This window comes from Staurois parvus, unplaced genomic scaffold, assembly GCF_062004578.1.
Source record: "Staurois parvus isolate SC_StPar_1 unplaced genomic scaffold, SC_StPar_1.0 ptg001591l, whole genome shotgun sequence".
NCBI lineage: Eukaryota > Metazoa > Chordata > Amphibia > Anura > Ranidae > Staurois > Staurois parvus.
Window position 1 is genome coordinate 653,524 of NW_028319387.1, and position 21,480 is coordinate 675,003.

The 21,480-nt window shown below is 43.0% G+C and overlaps 1 protein-coding gene across 7 annotated transcripts in view; it reads left to right on the forward strand.

Moving 5' to 3' along the window:
* The window catches only part of MPRIP (myosin phosphatase Rho interacting protein), a 277,723-nt gene extending 256,890 nt beyond the window's left edge, over positions 1–20,833 (forward strand). For 2 of the 7 annotated variants that reach the window (XM_089662965.1, XM_089662961.1), the window contains exons 18-24: positions 1,269–1,386; positions 2,693–2,852; positions 2,946–3,053; positions 5,851–5,937; positions 7,650–7,812; positions 7,953–8,038; positions 17,693–20,833. In XM_089662965.1, coding sequence (XP_089519091.1) covers positions 1,269–1,386; positions 2,693–2,852; positions 2,946–3,053; positions 5,851–5,937; positions 7,650–7,812; positions 7,953–8,038; positions 17,693–17,764 — 794 coding nt within the window. In that variant the 3' untranslated portion in view covers positions 17,765–20,833. Of the gene's footprint in view, positions 1–1,268; positions 1,387–2,692; positions 2,853–2,945; positions 3,054–5,808; positions 5,938–7,649; positions 7,813–7,952; positions 8,039–8,660; positions 8,699–8,900; positions 8,963–17,692 lie in introns of all 7 variants that reach the window. The other 5 variants (XM_089662962.1, XM_089662960.1, XM_089662964.1 and 2 more) reach the window with 5 other exon arrangements.
* The last annotated feature ends 647 nt before the right edge of the window (positions 20,834–21,480 follow it).

Sequence of the window (21,480 nt, forward strand, 5' to 3'; positions counted from 1 at the left end):
TCTGAGATCGTGGATTTGGGGTTTTCATGAGCTGTAAGCCATAATCATCACAATGATGACAAATCACGGCTTGAACTATTTTGCTTTGCATGTAATGAGTCTCTCATATATTAGCTTCACATTTTAAGTTGCATTACTGAAATAAATGAACTTTTGCACGATATTCTAATTTTTCGAGTTTTACCTGTATGTATGTATGTGTATATATATGTATATATTTGTATGTATATGTGTGTGTGTGTATATGTATATATATATATATATATATGCAAGTAAATGCTCTCAAACACATGACATGCACAAGTGTGTCAAGAATTGTAAATGAGACCACCTTCAAGGACACATTGCTCAACTGATGGCATGGGAAGTCCTCATGGAGCCCAAAATGGCTTATGCATTTTGATGGTCACACCTCCCTAAGACATTTTGGGCATTATGAGGTCTTCCCACTCCATCAGTGGAGCACTCATTGAGTGCTGAGTCTCATTTGCAGTTCTTGATATGCTTGTGCATGTACTGTGTTTGTGAACGCACGCACGCACGCACGCACGCACGCACGCACGCACGCACGCACGCACACACACACACACACACACACACACACACACACACACACACACACACACACACACACCACCCTCTTTGTTGTTTTCTAGTATATGAAAGGATACCCACAGTCCTGAGGGGGCAGCAAGATGCTTTGCACTATGCCTATAAGACATTAAAGTGGAGAGTTCAAGTGCTTTTGCACCACACTCAAGCACAGGAGGTTGTTCTTTAATTCTCACATATAACCTGGGTAAAGGTCAGGACACCTCTAGATTTCAGGCAGAAAGGCAGAATCAACAGGTATTTTTTGCACTTCTTAAACTGACATAACAAAACACTTTTAATGATTTATGTAAAAAAAAAAAACAGATGGAGCAAATATTAGGTCAATCTCAGGGTTTACATACACTCCAATTTTCAATGGAATGTTTCTTTGAGTGCAGGATATGTAATAATGCAGAAGATTTTAGTGTTGTGTCCTAATAAATTCAGGAGAAAATGTGTGTCTGGGATTTCAGCCAAAAGCATCAGCACTCCTGTAACTATCAAAGGTAAATACAACCTTCCCAAGTCCACCACAAAGTACAGCTCTTGTTACTCTGCCGGTTCATAGTATACCGCTTGTGCTGGCTAATTTCCTAAGCAGTAGTTCCAAACAAGTACTTTGGTATATTGTACTTTCTTTTGTAATACATTGATCTTTGTTATCTTTTCTACAGCCATTGAAGCAATGAAGAACGCCCACCGCGAGGAGCTTGAGAAAGAGCTGGAGAAATCTCAGCGCTCCCAAATCAGCAGCCTCAATGCGGATGTGGATTCTCTGCGGAGGCAGTACCTGTAAGTCGCATGAAAACAAAGTACTTCACCTTTTGATACCACTGAGACTTGTTCTGTAAGAACTTTGGCCCTGTTCACATCTCGTGATTTGGGATCGTGGGCAGAAGTGCTGCAATTCTGCCTGCGTTCCCAAATCAAGTGGCAATCACAGCACAACGCGCTGCGTCCGTTTGGGTGTCATCCTTCAATGGCTCCCCAAATGTGATTGTTGGGCGAAAGGATGGCGTGACAATCACAGCAAACTACACCTTCACAAACCAAGTGAAGCTTGGCACCACAAAAAGGAGCAGGAGCATCTTTTTGGTCAAAAAAAAGTGCATAGGACAGCCCATTCAAGTGAATGGGCTTGCATATGTGACATGCAGAATCGCATGTCAAAATCATGATAATAATGTGAATGGGGTCTTAAAAACGTTCTGTAACCACACTGTGGATGTTCAGATATTTAAAAAAATGTTAAAGTGTAACAAAGACAAAACTTTTTTTTTTATAGAGTGGAGAGGGATTAGAACACCTGTCAGGTTTAATTGCAGTCTATGCCCCCATTAGAGCGATTTACCCTCTCTATTTATTCTGTTTTCCATTACCATTGAAAGTGAAAGTAAAAGAAAACCCCAAATTTTGAGTGGAAACCATCCAATTTGCACACTAGTTCTGGTGACCTAGGGATCCCTAAGGAATTCCTGTAATTGGCAGGGATTTCCTCTCACTTCCTGTTTGGCTATGAGACAGGAAGTGAAGGAAAATCTCTACACTGGGACATAGATGTCAGGAAAAAAATGCCTCCCTTGCTCTATCCAAAGTGAGAAAAAAAAGTTTTGCCTATAGTTCTACTTTAATTTCTTTTACTTCAATTCATCCTCACAGTTCACAAGAGAAGTACTGAAGTTGTCCAGGTGTGATCTCAGCACTCTGCTCTGTACCTTTTCCCGTGCACCTGCTCAGTGTTTACATGGCATGTTGCAAAATCACTGCTAGTATTGGGGAGCAAAAAGAACTGAGCTGCTGAAATTAAACCAAGTACTTTCTGCTGTGAACCTTGAGAATTAATTATTTCACAGTGCCTTCAGCTATAGACATAGATGAGGGCTTGTTTTAAAACTTGTCAAGAAATATTTGAATGCCTGTCCACAGTTTTACTTTAAGGAGATAAAAACTGTGTGTTGCCTTTGCTCTTGCAAGCTGCATCAGAGAGAGGATGAGATGGGAGTCCAGTTGTACGTCTGTGGATGTTTTTCTGAATAATCTTTTTGCGTGCAGTGTAGTTGTTGTGTAAAGTTGAATGTTTCCCCTGATTCTTTGACAGGGAGGAGCTGCAGTCTGTGCAGAGAGAGCTGGAGGTCCTGTCAGAGCAATATTCTCAGAAATGTCTGGAGAACGCCCACCTTGCTCAGGCGCTGGAGGCAGAACGCCAAGCTTTGCGCCAATGTCAGCGAGAGAACCAAGAGCTGAATGCACACAACCAGGTGCCTGGAATGTTTCAGTGGGGAACAGTTGATCATTTCAAGGCTTTTAGGGTTGTAACTCTTTATTTCTGGTTCTCTTTTATTACATTGTAGGAGTTGAATAACCGCCTGGCCAGTGAGATAACACGGCTAAGAAACCTGGTAACAGGAGATGGGGAGGTATCGCCCCTAACCCAGGGGAAGGACGTTTATGAACTGGAGGTAAAAGGATTTTTTTTTCTTTGCATTTGGCCATAACTGAAGAGACAGCCACACAATTTCTTCCTTGATAGTTTAATACTGTATATCGGTGTTTCTCAACCTTTTTTCAGTCAAGGCATCTTTAACAATTATGGACAGTCTGGAGCACTCTTTAAAATCTATGGACAGTCCAGACTGTCTATAATATTAAAAGGGCACCCCACTCTAAAATGTGAAGAAGTATTCTAATAGTGTTATATAACGCAGAAACATCCACACGTGTAGGACTTCCAACATTTGAGGGGATTTTATTATTCCAACGCAAATACACTTTTGCACACTAATGCAGGCCATAGATGGGTTAAAAACTGGCCGTTTAAAAAAAAAAACCGAAAAATAAGTCGTTCAATAGGCCGATGTTACCACCAACGGTAAAAAAAATTGGCCGATTTTCATCCCGTCTACGGCTGGCATTTAATTACTTCTGTCCCTGCAGAGAGCTCCTCTATTATATTTGACATGAAAAAGTATAGTGGTTGCAACAATGTATCCATTTTGGATATAGATGGTTTTATTCGGATACAAATAGATACATTGTTGCAACTGGAATACTTTTTCCTGTCAAATATAATAGCGGACTGGAATTCTTCTTCTTTTCTTCTTTTTCTACTTTCTTCTTTTTCTTCTTTCTTCCTCTTCTTTTTCTTCTTTCTTGTATGTATATGTGTGTGTAAAGTGCTGCGTAAACTGACGGCGCTATACAAGTGCATGTAATAAATAAAAAATCAATAATTAAATCACCGCTGCCAGTGTTAGAGGGTGTGTTTCATCCATGTAAACTACCGTATTTGCCGGCGTATAAGACGACCCCCCTACTTTTCCTGCTAAAATGTAGTGTTTGGGCTATACTCGCCGTATAAGACTACCCCTCTTCCAATGCACACCAGTGGGAGGAATAGTGCCCCATCATTGATGTCAGTGGGAGGAATAGTGCCCCATCATTGGTATCAGTGGGAGGAATAGTGCCTCATCATTGGTATCAGTGGGAGGAATAGTGCCCCATCATTGGTATCAGTGGGAGGAATAGTGCCCCATCATTGATGTCAGTGGGAGGAATAGTGCCCCATCATTGGTATCAGTGGGAGGAATAGTGCCCCATCATTGGTATCAGTGGGAGGAATAGTGCCCCATCATTGGTATCAGTGGGAGGAATAGTGCCCCATCATTGATGTCAGTGGGAGGAATAGTGCCCCATCATTGGTATTAGTGGCAGGAATAGTGCCCCATCATTGGCATTAGTGGCAGGAATAGTGCCCCATCATTGGTATCAGTGGAGGAATAGTGCCCCATCATTGGTGACAGTGGGAGGAATAGTGTCCCATCATTGGTATCAGTGGGAGGAATAGTGCCCCATCGTTGGTGTCAGTGGGAGGAATAGTGCTCCATCATTGGTGTCAGTGGGAGGAATAGTGCCCTATCATTAGTATCAGTGGAGGAATAGTGCTCCATCATTGGTGTCAGTGGGAGGAACAGTGCCCCATCATTGGTGTCAGTGGGAGGAACAGTGCCCCATCATTGGTGTCAGTGGGAGGAATAGTGCCCCATCATTGGTATCAGTGGCAGGAGTAGTGCCCCATCATTGGTATCAGTGGGAGGAATAGTGCCCAATCATTGGTATCAGTGGGGGGAATAGGTGCCCCATCATTGGTATCAGTGGCAGGAATGGTGCCCCATCATTGGTATCAGTGGCAGGAATAGTGCCCCATCATTGGTGTCAGTGGGAGGAATAGTGCCCCATCATTGGTGTCAGTGGGAGGAATGGTGTCCCATCATTGGTGTCAGTGAGGGGTGGAATAGTGCCCCATCATTGGTGTCAGTGGGGGGTGGAATAGTGCCCCATCGTTGGTGTCAGTGAGGGGGGGGAATAGTGCCCCATCATTGGTGTCAGTGGGGGGGAGGAATAGTGCCCCATCGTTGGTGTCAGTGGGAGGAATAGTGCCCCATCATTGGTATCAGTGACACCAATGATGGGGCACTATTCCTCCCACTGAGACTTGCTGACCCTGTTCTCGTATGGTGCTGCTGCAGCCAGCATATGTGGTTGCAGCAGCACCTCTACACAGAACACTTACCTGCTGCTCCGGCACTCAATTTTCGCGGGGCCGCTCGGCTCCGCCCCCTCGCCGGTGATTGGCCGCCTGTGTGCCTTTCCTGAGCTACAGTTCTGGCGGCCAATCACCGGTGAGGAGGCGGAGCCGAGCAGCCGCACGAACATCCAGTGGCCGAACTGAAGGAGACGCCGCGCTTCCTGGACCGGATCGTCGTGGGACTGGATCCAGGTAAGAGACATCAGCCCCTGCAAACCCCTGTACTTAATGCCGCAGCCCCCCTAAACATGTGTACCGGCGTATAAGATGACCCCTGACTTTTGAGAAGATTTTCAAGGGTCAAAAAGTCGTCTTATACGCCGGCAAATACGGTAATACATTTTGCTGGAGAGCTTGTGCTGTTGAAAAACTACAGCCTTGCTGGTTGGTTCACCAAATGAAAATAGAAGGAAAGTAAAAAAAAAAATAGGTCCTACAGCCATCAAATCTAAGAACTAGTAAACTGCAATATAAGTGTTTGCTTTGGGGTCTAATACTGCTTTAAATCTTGGTATTTAGCCTCTGCTGAAGATTTTTGAATGAATTTATAACTGCATTTTACTGTTTACCTGGAATTCTTTTTGTACTTTATGGTGAAAGCACTTTTTTTTTTTGCGGTATGCTGTAAGGGTGGAAGTCGTGCAGTGTGTAATTTTGGATCCCTTGTGCAGGTCCTTCTACGGGTCAAGGAGTCAGAGATCCAGTACCAAAAACAGGAGATCAGCTCCTTGAAAGATGAGCTGCAGACAGCTCTAAGAGTAAGAACTTTCACTTGTTTTTTTCCTAATATTTTACATTTTTATCACTAACCAGGTGGCATTGGCTCATACAGGGTTTAAGCGCTGTACTTTTTTAAACTATCTTGAATTAAAGTATGTATGCTGACAAAAAGAACATACGCAGTACATCTCTGCAATACTTGCACATCTCATGTTGTATTCCTTTTACAAATGCTGCACGTGCAGAAGAATACCCACTGACCTTCCAGAGAGCACCTAACGTCCTGTATGATCTGACAACACAATGGCTTTGCTGCAGTGTTGTCAGCCCTGTCCTTTTCTCCTGTGCTGGACAATAGAACAAACAAAAATTCCAAGCTTATTTAGCAGTTAGCGTGCAACAAAACCGAATACACCCTAACAGTTCATATTAAAAACATGGGGTTTTGTCGCACACAATTGCAAATATATGTGTAAGCTGCAGTGGCCACGTCAAGGCACCCCAATGTACCTGCGGTTCTAATTCTGTGATTTTGAGAGTCTCCTAAATTGGAGCACATGTAGCAGTGGATAGATTACGGGCAGGTGTGCCCACTGCTCCTTAACCCCCGGTTCACATCTATGCGGCCGTGCGGGCCACATTTTGCATGGGCACGAGAGCTCATTCATTTGAATGGACTCCTGTGCCCCGGGACACGCAGGGAAGATCCCTGCACTTCTTTGGAAAACGCAGCCCGCACAGGAACCTTGGTTCCCAGTACGGTTGCATTTTTCAGTGCGGGAGGCACACCATTAGAACTAATGGCACCCCCCCATGGATCCGCAATTTTCTGTGCGGCTGGTGCAGCTGCACAGATTCTTGTGCGGATCTGAAGCGGCAACACCCGCACATATGTGAACCTAGGGTAAAGGTACAGGAAGCGCACATTGGCAGCTGAAGGTATCCAGTGCGTCCCCGCACCAATTCATTCAACTATACAAACAATTGGCAACTACCGCAACATACATCTCCCCCTCTCCATAATGACAATTTAAAATGTAACTGTTTTTGCAATGTATGTAGTCATGTGCAGGGCTGCTGTTAGAAATCATGGGACCCCATACAGCCAACCTGACAGCCCCCCCAAAAAAGAAAAAAAAAGTTTACCATGCTTTAGTTATGAGTAAACACGGTGAGTAATAGGTGTACCAATCATTCATTGTGTTCATTCAGGAAAGAAAGGGGCTGGTGTGATATATTTACCAGACCTTTCCCCCACTCACCATGCTGAAGGATCTTATTGTATACTTGCAGCTGCCATTGGGAAGGAAAAAATTGAAGCCGGCAGCACTGGGGGGCACACGGGGGCCCTGGACAGCAGCGGAAAATGTATGGTGCACAGGGAGATTGATGGGTGGGAGGACAATTTGTGGAACCAATCCCCTGTATGGCTCTCTCTGCAGCAGATGAAAACCAGCAGGAGGGAGAAGAGAAGAAGCCCGCTTTCAGCTGCCGCAGAGAGAGTCATACAGGGGATTGATTCCCCTCTGCCATGCTGATCACTCTCCCTGCCTACATCCAATTTACAGGAGGACTGGTGGTACCCCCTTATCCACGTCACTGATCATGTGTTTGCTCCAATTGGAACCGTGCTTCCAAAAACGAATGACTCATAATCTTTTACCGCTACTTACATCCTGCAGTCTCCTTCTTCTTCTACAATAACAGTTCCTATTGGTCACTGTGGCATTTGCAATCTTCTCTCCTCAAGGATAAGAAGTACGCCAGCGACAAGTACAAAGACATCTACACAGAGCTGAGCAACGTAAAGGCCAAGGCCGAATGTGACATCAGCCGGCTGAAGGAGCAGCTGAAAGCAGCCACCGAGATGCTGGGGGACAAAACCCCCGAGACTGCATCGGTGTCTGGATATGGTGAGTCGCTCGTAAAAGTGCTGTGAAGGCAAGGATCTGTGCGCTTTGCCTCTCCGATATCACTAGATCATAGCAACAGCACATTCATTTCATTCTCTTCAACTGCCCTGACATGACCAAACATGATTTTTATGCTGCAGATATCATGAAATCTAAGAGCAACCCAGATTTCCTGAAGAATGACAGGTCCAGCATTAACAGACAGCTGCGGAATATCAGGTCCAAGGTAGGCAGAGCTAAGGATCTGGAAGCCATATAGAAGTTCTGTGGTGGGAGGGTTCTAGGTAGTTTTTTAGGATGATTCTAAGGATCTGGGGAAAAACCTTTAGTTCCTTAAATCCAGCCAGGAGGTGCCATTGGTGGAAACGCGTGACTGGGGGAAATTGTTCCTTTTCCCATCATATGGCTTTCCTTACCTGCATCTCGTGAGTGCTTAGATGTGCTCTAGGATCTGAACGTGTGTATCCTTCAGTGAGGCTCCTGTTCATCACATCTTGAGATCTGCACAACTTTTCCAGGTGTCAACCACCTACTGACTCTGCTGAAAGCTGAGACTCTTCAACTGTGGCAAGGAGGACCCGGCATGTCTAGCATTCATCGGAGTGTCAGCAAATAATGAGATCATTGAATGGATCTCTCTGGTGACCTATGTACATTCTCTAGAGGTGGTGAACGCAGCCGACGAAGGCTTCCTTACTAGACGGCCAGCCTTTCAGCTATCGGATTCATGATCCAAAGCCTGTACACGATCTAAGTAACAATACAATTTGTACAGATTGACCTTGTAAAGATGATTGAATTTGTGACACCCTTTTCCCTGCCTGAGCCTTGTGATTTTATTTCTCCAGTTGGTCACCCCGTATAGATCATAAATGTCTACTTGTTAGTAAGTATATGTGCTTGACGCCTCCCCTCCCCCCCCTTTCCATTCGGCAGTTTGTCAGCAATGTGGGTTATGCAGGAAGGGCCTGCACTTTTTTTGTATCAGTGTTATGTTTGGGTAATGGGATTGGGTTTCAGCACGATCACCCAGGATTCATGCGCTTTCTCTGTCTGTCTATGTCTGTGTGTCCCTTTGTCCCTGGCAGTCCGTAATTGAGCAGGTCTCATGGGATAACTGACAAGTTCCACGTACCAGGTTCCCTGACATGTAGGTAAAACCATGGCCAGCAAACTGTGCATGCACAACTTTCTCTCCATCCCAAGTGCTGAGGTCCAGCCTGCCCCTCTCTCACAGCCACAATCTTTCAGACGACAAACTCTTGAGGGAACAGAGGGGTCCTCCGTGTGACAGGCCACTGTACGCAGCGGGGTTATGTACCAAGATTTCCTTGCCGCTGATAATCCTTAAAGTGGATTATTATTCTCAGATTTAGAAGATATGATATAAAGTTGTGGATACAGGATATGTTTTGTTTTCATTTTGTTAAAAAAAAAAAAATGGTAGCAAAATGTAATTATGAATTTGCCACAAAATAATATATTGTACACAAAAAAAGTGGAAATACACCGTAGGGGCGCCGGGGATCTAGAATCGGCTCAGTTTGTTCCAGATAAACGTGGCTTCTTGTAGGGGTGGCATGGGGCTCTTTTGAATTCCTCTGTTTATTTAGAACAAAGAAGAGCCATAACTGGGAAAAGTGAATAAATGGACTTCTTCTGGACATGTCAGATACCCCTGTAGTATTTTCAAATAGGACTGCATTGCCCCCTTAATGTGAACCTAACTTGAAACAAACCTCATATAGCAACAAGGATGCTTAAAGTAATATTAAACTCTCATCGCTAACATTAGTGGCATAACTAGATCCTTAGGGGTCCCGGTGCAAGAAACCGTGAAGGAACCCCTTGGCCGGGGGTCCTTCCCTCCGAGCCCATTGGCAGAACACCAGGGCCCGGTCGCAAGTGCGACGTTTGTGACCCTTGTAATTCCTCCACTGGTGTCAGTAGTTTTTTTTTATTTTATTTTTTTATATTTTATTTTTAAATTTTTTTCCTTTTTATACGATTTTTTTTAGGACCCCCCCCCCCCCTTGGGGAGCTTTGGTGTGATATCGGGTCTCAACAGACCTCTGATTTTCCACCTTTGAGACAGAGAAAGGAGATTGAGGATACAGCCCTCAATCTCCATCTCTGCAGCTTTAGGATCACAGAATAAATGGACAGGAAGAACTGCGTACAGAGCTCCCCCTCCAGTTTAATATGTATTAGTTATGAATGGATAGTCAGTGATCAGTACGGATCACTGACTGTCTATTCAAAAAAAGGAAGGTGCCAGTAAATGACAAATTTACCAACCCCTTCCCTGCTCTTCATCCTGACAGATTGCTCTCAGCAGCCGGCAGGAGAGGGGAGAACCTGGCAGAGCTGCAGAGGACGAGGGGGGCCAGGAAAGAGCAAGGTGGACCCAAAAAAAAGCTGGGTGGGACTGCAGAAAAAAAAGCTGGGTGGGACTGCAGAAAAAAAGCTGAATAGGAGGGGCAGCTGCATATAGAGGAACCAATCTCTCCATGCTCCTCCTGCATCCGCTGATTGCCAGCTTCTCCTCCTCTCCCTCCTGCAGGCATTCAGCGGCTGTAGAAGGAACATGGAGAGATCAGTTCCTTTATATGCAGCTGCTCCTCCTATCCAGGCATACAGAGGGGCACACGGGCCACCTGGAGCATGGGGCCGGGTTGCAAATCTGACACCTGACTACTAGCCTTTTTTTTTTTTTTTTTCTGCAAATATTTCTTGACTTTTGTTTTACTTTTTTTAAAACTTTGAAGTTTAGGGGACCACAGGGAAAGTGACACAGGAGCAGCAATCTTGGAGCGCACATAGCGCAGTTACAAAAGGGTTAAATTAAAGTAAAGTAAACCTCTGCCCTCTTAAGACAACCCCACCCCTTAATACAGACGCTAACACCAAAACAGATACCAAGTCCAAAATGTCAGTGATACATAATAATGCAGCTCTAAACCCTGCTTAAAAAACAAGTACAGTGACATGTATACTAGAAAAACGAAGTGGCTACATACAAAACACAGCCATCAATTAGTGAAAAAAATAATAAACAGGTGTGTCAAGATATATCATACAGTGCTATCTTTAGTTATGTAATCTCAAAAAAGGACAAAAAGTAGTGAGTCCAGTTCAGGAAATTCCTCCAAGAAAGGTGGAGTGCTGGAAGCTCTTTTCGTGATCACCCAGTGCCAGTGAAAACATATATACTAGAGGCCAACAGCTTACCAGATCCATAGACCATTGCTTATTGAGGCAAACGGTCTAACCGCGTTTTTTAGGTTGTTCCAGGCATCCCCAGCCAAAAGCTTTTGCCAATGCTTCCAGATAGAGGATTCGTAATGGCTCTTTGCTGTTTGTGTCATCATTTTCATCTTAAAGGAAAGAATATGATGAAACAAACAGCAAAGATACTGAGCGCCATTACGAATCCTGTATCTGGAAGCATTGGCAATACCTTTTGGCTGAGGGTGGCCGGAACAACCCAAAAACATGCAATGGTCTATGTATCTGGTAAGCTGCTTACCTCTAGTATTGTTTTTCACTGGCACTGGGTGATCACTAGAAGGGTTTCCAGTACTGCACCTATCTTGCAGGAGTTTCCTGAGTTGAATTACTACTTTTTGTCCCTTTTTTTGGCATTGCATAATTAAAATCGCACAGAGCTTAAAATTTCGAGTCTAGACCTACTAGTCAGGCACAAACCTTACTTTCCACCAGTTGCCCCACCCAACCTTGCCCAGGTCTGACTCCAACCCCATTACCAGCTCACCCTTCAACCCCGCCCCCAGCCCTGCCCACAACCACGCCCCCTTAAAGCTTATGAAATTACATTTTTCTTTAGAATAAAGAGTCCAAAATATAAAAAACTGCAATTATAACATAGCTTTATTATGTCAATTTAAACATAATAGCAATAGGGTGCAATCAAAATATCACGTTTTACAGCTTTAAACCTGTAGTGAACATTTTGTATTTTTTTTTTTTGTTTATCTCCTGCATCTTTAAAAAGAGACTTTAGTAACTAAAGTCTCTTAAAAGATGTAAGTTTAGTTTACAGAATTATAGCATAAGAAAAAGTGCCTATTTTGATGCCAAAAAACATGGAATACTGTAAACATGTTGTATTTTTTTTATCTCCAGCAGAGACCTTAGAGAAGTGTGGCATTATTATTATTATACAGGATTTATATATTATTATTATTATTATACAGGATTTATATATTATTATTATTATTCAGGATTTATATATTATTATTATACAGGATTTATATATTATTATTATTATACAGGATTTATATATTATTATTATTATTATTATACAGGATTTATATATTATTATTATTATACAGGATTTATATATTATTATTATTATTATACAGGATTTATATATTATTATTATACAGGATTTATATATTATTATTATTATACAGGATTTATATATTATTATACAGGATTTATATATTATTATTATTATACAGGATTTATATATTATTATTATACAGGATTTATATATTATTATTATACAGGATTTATATATTATTATTATACAGGATTTATAGAGCGCCAACAGTTTGCTCAGCGCTTTACAATATAACGGGAGACAGTACAGCAACAATACAGTTCAATACAAGAGGGATAGGAGGGCCCTGATCCTGGGAGCTTACATTAAGAAAAAAAGAGTCCCCCGCGGTGGTGGAGAGGGTGTCTCCTCTCAGCGGAGGAGAGCAGACCTCTCCTGCACCTGTCCCTTCAGCGGCGCTGCCAGTTTATTGGCGGTGCCGAAGAAGCCGGAAACCGCAACTCGGCTTCACAATGAGGCTTGGAGCGCAGGTGCAGCCGCTCCATCATCTGTGCTCACCGTTCGCCACACAAGAATTTCTCAAGCCCTGCTGTATGATATATCTTGGCACACCTGTTTATTATTTTTTTCACTAATTGATGGATATGTTTTGTATGTATGGGGACAGCATCACGCTTCTGTACAACAACATGAATGAAATGTACAATTTTGTATAATTCAAATAAAGTTTGTCAAAAGAAAATAGAGCCGTGTGATATGCTGAATCGCACACCACACTGCCCCCTAGTGCAGTTGGGAGCAGACAGGTAAAGCTCTCCGGCAGCTGTCCATTCTAGTGTCAAATGGCCTTTATTTAGAAAAAAAACCCAACAATGACATGAAGGGTGTTCTATAGAAGAATGGCTCAGGGAGGAAGGAGGTAATAAAAACACAAAACCACTAGAAGCAGAGGAAATCACATACAGATCCCCAAACCCCATTGGCAAGGGGTACAAGATAAATCTATAAAAGTCCAATGTCATAAATGAGTCCATATAGCACTAGGGCAAGCTCTTCTAGCTGTAGCAGGCTCTGTGTAGGAATAAGGAAGCAAAAAAAGCGCACTACCGGAGACTTCAGCTTGATATGGGAGCGCTCTTCCGCCCTCAGTGGTTTAGCGCATGCTCCAAAACGCGTCGCTTTGCATGCTGGTCTCCCATACGTCATCACGCTGACGCCTATGTTGCGCTTCAAGGTGCACTCCAGACACCATCATCAGAGACTCCACATGCCGGCCGGCTTCTCTGTGACATCCGTAGTCTCCGGTAGTGCGGACATGGCCAGTGCAGCGAGGATTCGGCTATCACTCCATTCACTTGAGCCTTCTTAATTTTAATACAATGTGAGTGCTTTTACATTGTTTCCAAATAAATACCATTAGATATGGCACTTAGAGGCGCTTTTTTTTTCCTCCTTATAGAAAGGGGGTAATGCTTGTGGACTTTCTGGTCAAGTCTGCTGTGACTTCAAATACTGACAGTGTTATAGCTGAAAAGGTTGTGTGGTCACCACGGTACAAGTGCAATAAGCATCTCATTTTTAGCATTCAATAGATTGCAGTACCCCAGTGCCAGCAGCTATAAGGTGATTCCCCTACATAGTGCAAGAGGATTTCTGTTTGCTCTGCTTGGATTATTGTGCTTTAATACTCTGTGCATGGTCCTTTAAGAACTGGCCAATAGTAGATATGCATCCTGATCAGCTGACCTAATAGCGTAACAGAAAAGATCTACGAATTGATTCCAGATTTGTTCATTGGATACAGATCAGAGCAAACATTGCCTTTGCTGTGAGCTGGAACCTGACCTGCAACAAAACTGTTTCCTATCCAGAGTCATCCATTGTGCTTGAGGTGATTGTAGCCGTATTAGCGCACTTGCGAAAGAAACAATTGAGTACTGACGCGATACCTTTTTTATTTGCACTAATTGTATGTTAGTGCAGATAAAAAAAGTATCACGTCCGTACTCAATTGTTTCTATCCAGAGTCAGAATTCCATCTTTCACCAGCAGGCGGCTAGGCATGTGAAAGCAGATACAGCTACTAGCAGTGGGAAACTACGGGGATGTGGCGCCATTGCGTAGGAATCCTTAACCACCTCCCGTCCAGCCCATGTATATAAACGGCCGGATGGTGGCAGTGCAGGGGCGGGTTTATAAACGGCCTCCCACCCCCTGCTTGTATGTGCTCCCTGGGAGCACGCAGCGCCCGCTGTGTCCTCCAGACACAGTGGAACACCAATCGTCATACAGGACCTCTGTGTGAGGTCCCGATCATGTGATCACTGATTGGCCAATCAGTGATCACATGCAGAGTAATAAGCAAGATGTCACTTCTTCTGATCACAGAGGTCACATGGTACAAGGCTATTCACAACAGCCTTGTACCATGTGACAAGCTGTGACCAATCACAGCTCACACAGTATTTCTCAGTGGCTGCAAGATTGCAGCCAGAGAGAAGGAGAAATGATTGCTTTTACAGCCTTTATGGGTGTAAAAGCAATCGGTGTAAAAAAAAAAAAATCTTCATTACCACCCACAAGTAGTACAGTGTCACTATGGTGAAACTGTACTGCTAGGGTGACAGTATGAAAAAAAACCAAACAAGAATATTAAAAAAATAAAAATGTAAAAAAAAATGATAATTTTTAACCAAAAATTATATTTGGGTTATTTTTTTTTTAACTAAAAAGATAACTGTATACATTTTGGCCAAGATTTATGAGAAAGATCATTTATTTGCAAAATTGTATAAGAAAAACACGTTTTTTCAAAATTTTTGGACTTTCATTTATATAGCAAAACAAAAATAAAAATCCCAGCGGTGAATAAATACCACCAAAATAAGATGTCACTTCTTCTGATCACAGAGGTCACATGGTACAAGGCTATTCACAACAGCCTTGTACCATGTGACAAGCTGTGACCAATCACAGCTCTCGCAGTATTTCTCAGTTGCTGCAAGAATGCAGCCAGGGAGAGGGAGAAATTATTGCTTTTACAGCCTTTATGGGTGTAAAAGCAATCAGTGTAAAAAAAAAAAAAAAAAATCTTCAGCACCCCCAAGTAGTACAGTGTCTAATTTGGGTTATTTCTTTTTTTTTTACTTAAAAGATAACAGAATAAATTTTGGCCAAGATTTATGATGAAATATTATTTGTTTGCAAAATGTTATAAGAAAAACACTTTTTTTCAAAATTGTTGGACTTTTTGGACTCATTTACATAGCAAAAAAAATAAAAATCCCAGTGGTGAATAAATACCACCAAAATAAAGCTTTAGCTGTCTCAAAAAAATGCTAAAAAAAACTCATATGGGTACAGTGTTACATGACCGCGCAATTGTCACTCAAAATGTGATAGCTTTGAAAGCTGAAAATTGGCCTGGACAGGAAGGGGGTGAAAGTGTCCGGACTTGAAGTGGTTAAAGGCATAGCTCACCTTTACCAAAAAAAAACAGCATGAATGCTATAGGTGTAGACCATTTATGTACCTCATGGAGCCTGACTGGAGTACTTGCAGGACATTGCTAAGAGAAGGCTAGTGTTTCCTTGTTAACCCCAGAAAGTCCATGTAAATGAGACCATGAAGTCTATATCCTGCTCCACACAACACCAGCAGCTGCTCCTCAGAGTGAAAAGACCTCTGAGAAAATAAAATGGAACAGCAGAGGGCACCAGACTAAGTGCAGTAGTATGAGCACAGTTTTTATTAAAATGAATGGAGAACTCACTTTTAGATGAGAGAACAAAGCATGTCCATATAAATGAGAGCTCTTTCTGGAGAGCAGCAATTGAAATCATGGAGACATGTTTTATTCTTACAGCTAAAAGTGAGTTTCCAATTGTACTTTAACCTCTTCCATACCGGGCAATTTTCCCCCTTCCTGCCCAGGCCAGTTTTCACATTTCAGCGCTCTCACACTTTGAATGACAATTGCGCGGTCAAATAACATTGTACCCAAACTAAAATGTTATCATTTTCTTCACACAACTAGAGCTTTCTTTTGGTGGTATTTAATCACCGCTGGGGTTTTTATTTTTTGCTAAATTAACAAAAAAATGCCAAAATGTTTTTAAAAAACACACGTTTTTCTTTGTTTCTGTTATAAAAGTTTGCAAATAAATAATTGTTCTTCATAAATTTAGGCCGAGATGTATTCTGCTACATGTCTTTGGTGAAAATAACCCAAATTAGGATGTATTATTTAGATTGTAGGAAAGTTATAGAGTTCACAAACTATGGTATAGATCTGAATATTGATCAATCCTGAAGTACTGACGGCCAATCTAATTTCTTGAGGTCCAAGAATGTCAGAACAGTACAGATATCCCCCAAATGTCCCCTTTTTGCAGAGTAGACAGTCCGACGTACTTCATAAGAGGCATGGCGAGTTTTTTGAAGTTGTATTTTTTTTTGTCATAATTTTTCGGAAAATGAAAAAATTAAAAAAATTTGTTTCACTATTTTTTTTTTTTACATACTGTCACCAGTGCAGTACAGCGTCATCATATAACTGGCATGGCGGTGATCAGGGACACTGACTGGTGACAGTATGAAAAAAAAAAAATATATATATTTTTTATTAAATTTTTTTTCTTTTTTTTTTTCATATTTCACTATGACCAAAGTAGTACAGTGTTACCATATTAACATTGTACTACTTTGGGGAAGTGATCAGTATTTTTTTTTTTTTTACACAATTTGCTTATAGCAAAGAATTACTTTGCTATACACAAGCATTTACCTGAATGACATCGATTCATTCAGGGGGTTTTTTTGTGCTTAGCTGTGATTTGGCCACAGCTAATCACATGACATGTGCATGTGATTAGCTGTGACCATTCACAGCTAAACACTAGTATACAATGGATGGCATGAATGAAGCCATCCATTGTATACAACTGTCATGTGACCTGCTGTGATTGGTCACAGCAGGTCACATGGTACCGGCAACGGGGGCCGATACTCAGATCTGTCATCGGCCGTGTCCGAGGTACACGGCCGGTGACAGATCGCGCCGCTGCACGGCTCTGCAGAAGCGCAATCTGTGCATGTGCGGGAGGACGCCATATGGCGTCCACCCAGAACGCTGATGACATTTGCCGGCCGCCATTCGGCCATAGGGCGGGCGGCAAATGGTTAATAAAAACTGTGCTCATACTACTGCACTTAGTCTGGTGCCCTCTGTTGTTCCAATACCAGGGGAGTAGAATAGTTGAGACAGTAAGATTAGCTACGGCTCATCATGTTTTATGTAATGTATCCAACAGTCGCACTTAGCTGTAGTTTACATACTTCCGAAATCTTCCCATTTTGTGGCTCCCCCTCCTCTCTGGTCTTTCCAATGTGGTTATTCACTCTGGTTCCTCTCACCAACCTGTCATGTGTGACTCACCCACCAAGACACTCCTGTCTGTCTTCAGCATGCATCACTAATCTCTGTGTAGTGTGTACATTACATCTTATATTAATGTCCAGCAATCCAGTTCCTCTCATCTCACCCATGGTCTCTCTCCTCTCTTCTCCACACAGAGCCTGAAGGAGGGGCTGACGGTCCAGGAGCGCCTCAAAATCTTCGAATCCCAGGACTATAAGAAACACTAACACCTCTCGATTTCTGCTGCGTGTCCCCAGGGCTTGGAGCAGACAATAAGCCGCCCCCAGATCCATCGGGCTTCAGGGGACTCTGATGTGCAGCCTCCTTTTTATTTTATTTTTTTGCACGTCATTTGGCTCTTGAAATGTGCAAGGCCGTTCAGGTGTTGAAATGGTTGATTCCTGTGGGTACCTCTCCAGCTCTTGATGTCTTTGTTTTATTTTACCTCCCCTCTCTTTGCTCTACGACGGGGCACACTTACTCTCCTCTGCCATCTTGTCAGAGCTTTAATTCGCAGTCAGAATTGTCAGTATTAAGGCACGTCTGCCGAACAATAAGCTATCAGGTGTGAAGACACTGGGACGTGCACGGACTCCCAACATGCACTGGTGCTGTACCGGGAGGAACTGAACCACGTAACGGGCTTATTTGACGGGTAGTAAGGACTCTTGCTCTCCCCACCAATGTCTGTAGTTATTTATATATATATATGTATGTATGTGCATGTGAAGTATGAGTGCATTATAGGGGACATGACTTCTCCAATAAAATGTAACAAAGGGAGCCTATTGCCTTTGGGTTAGAACCATGCCCAGCTCTGTGTCTTGCCATGTAATCCTTAAGTGGTTTGAGGTAGCTCAGGTTGCAGGTATTGAATGCAGAGTGTCTACCGGCCTTGTATGATGTGGACCTACTGTAAGAGGAAGCCTTTTTGTGTGAAGCATGCGTGCTCTTCAATATTTATATTGTCTTCCTTTAAAAATGTCAGGAGTGCTTGCCGGGTGCTTCTTACATAACCATTAGGCCAGCAAAGTCAGAATATTTTCCACTCGGGCCTAAAGGTTTACAAAGAGCAAGCCAAGACTATGCTTGGAGAAGAATTGCCACATTCATCCTTAAATTATAAAGAGCAGGCTTATGAGGGCTTGACCTGGCCAGCCAGCTACACATTGTTGATGGCTATATGTCGGCCCTGAGCAGCAGCAGTGCCCAATAGGGTCCATGTACAGTGTACCCATGTACACATCACATGTGCGCGGACAACTTTTTATGCAGGATCTTGCTGGCGGCAAGTTTCTGTATAAAGCAATATCTTCAATATAGTAGAAAATATCTGTTGTAATTCCCGAGGTGGTGAGCGGTCGGTGCACTGGCTAATCGTGTCCTCCTAGCAGCCGAGCAATCATATACATAAAAGGAAACCTGCAGCTCCATCTTCCGCAATGCATGAGTTTGTGGTACAAAAGAATACAGGTCTTGCGTGTTTTGGTGCGTAGCCTTGGTCAATGTGATGACTAAGGCTACCAGCCGAAACGCGTACGCCCTGTAGTATTTTGTAGCACATCTGGATTAATGAACTCATTCGTTGCAGAAGATCGAGCTGCTGGCTTCCTTTTATCTACATAAAGCAATATCTGTCTCAAACAACAAAGCTGCACAATTAAGAGTACTGTAAACACCGATTGGTTGTCAGATATTGTTCTGCTTACTTGTATAATGCCCCACCAAAACTGTCATCCTGCGTCAAAGCGAGGCTAACCCTAGGTTCATATCTGTGCGGGTGGTGCCGCTGCGGATCCGTGCAACCGCACCACCCGCACAGAGAAATGCGGACCCGCGGGCAGGTGCCATTAGTTCTAATGGCACGCCGCCCGCACTTGAAAACGTAACCATACTGGGAATCTCGGGCTGCGTCTTCTAAAGAAGTGTAGGGACTTCTTTCCCTGCTTGTCACGGGTACGGGAGTCCATTCAAATAAATGGGCTCTCATGCCCGTGCAAAACGCGGCCCGCATAGATGTGAACCGGGGGTGAGCGGGCAATAATAGCCTGCACAATTCTAATAAAGGATCAGTCAGTATTTGTGACTGGTGCTTTTTAATGTAAGTATTTAGTATGCCATCATTCAATTTGTTCTGGTCAGGCTGCAGCCATCTTTGTGTCACGGGACACCAGTGTTTCAAAGTGCAATATTTCTTCTCTTTCCTAGCTGCTGAGGAGTATCCTATAGAAACTCAAACGTTTGTCCTGCCTGATATGACGAAGGCAGATCCCTTTTAATGTAGGCTCATTTCTGTATATTTAGCTTCCAGTTTATATTGTGTTGTGTGGGAGTGACTGGTGATTCGGAGGGCTTTTTCCACCTTTGAGGTCACTCTGCATATTTTCTTTTTTTTTTTTTTCCTGTGCGGTATTCATTGGCAAGACATTGCAGGCCTGATGTATAAATGTGGTAGCATATTGCCTCTAGACGCCCAAAGAATCTGATTGCTACAGGTAGCAGCTCCATTCTTATATAGGGTCTGCCACATTTCATAGCGCCCTATCTGTCCCGTATGATCTTGTAGCTGAATCGACTGTCACTTGAATGCAGTCCATAAATTGCTGACTTGATGTACATAGTTGAAGCTAATGGCTTCATTCTTCTGAACATTTGAACGGCACAGAAGACAACTTCAGCTGCTGCTCGTAGAATTAAGTTTCGGTGTTGGCAGGAAGAGTTCTGGGTGCCCTATAGTGTCTGTTGGAGCTCATTGGAAGGACTTGGAAGGTGTTCTATCACTAAACGTGTTATGTCGTGGCAATGTCTGGCTCACAACGTAAAGAGAAGTTGGATCTTCTTTATTTACGTTTGACATTTGTTTTCAGAAAGTACAAGCATTGTTTTATATTTTTGTTGATGACGGAGAAAGTGTTCATAATCGTTTTGTCTGCAGCGATGGATGGCTGATACATTCAGATTTTGTTTTGGTTTCTGCAGCATTCGGAGAGATTTCCTCTAGTACTTATAATGTCCTTTAGGCAGCTGGGATTGAAGCGAGGACAGGCGAATTGTGTCCTTTAAACCCAGAGCGTGCTGGAGGAATGTGAAGGACTATACAAGTGTTTAATGTAGGTGCGATGCAAGTTTTGTGTTTGACGCTGTAATGTGCGATGTGGTCACAGTATGTCGGACGATGGATGTGATGGGGGAGTGGAGCGCCTAGAGGGTGATGATTATCGGCGGCCACACCAAGAATTAGGCTTGAGGTGTCTGGAAATAAAATAACTACCTTCTACTACCATTTGAATATGGGGGGGGGGGGGGGGGACTCTAGATTTTTTTTTTCCAGATAAAGCAGTGAAAATTTAAAACCTCTCAGTTTTGAATTGCTGGGAAGATGTCCCATGTAACTACCTTCTACTACCATTTGAATATTGGGGGGGGGGGGGGACTCCATAATTTTTTCCAGATAAAGTGGGGAAAAGTTAAAACCCCTCAGGTTTGAATTGCTGAGAAGACGTCCCCTGTAAGTACCTTCTACTACCATTTAAATATTGGGGGGGAACTCCAGAATTTTTTCCCGGAAAAGTTAAAACCTCTCAGTTTTGAATTGCTGGGAAGATGTCCCATGTAACTACCTTCCACTAACATTTGAATATTGGGGGGGGGGGGGGGGGGACTCCAGAATTTTTTCCCTGATAAAGTGGGGAAGAGTTAAAACCTCTCAGGTTGGAATTGCTGGGAAGATATCCCCTGTAACTACCTTCTACTACCATTTTAATATTGGGGGAGGGGAAACTCCAGAATTTTGTTTCCCAGATAAAGTGGGGAAAAGTTAAAACCTCTCAGGTTGGAATTGCTGGGAAGATGTCCCCTGTAAGTACCTTCTACTACCATTTGAATATTGGGGGGGAGCTCCAGAATTTTTTCCCAGAAAAGTGAGGAAAACTAAAAACCTCTC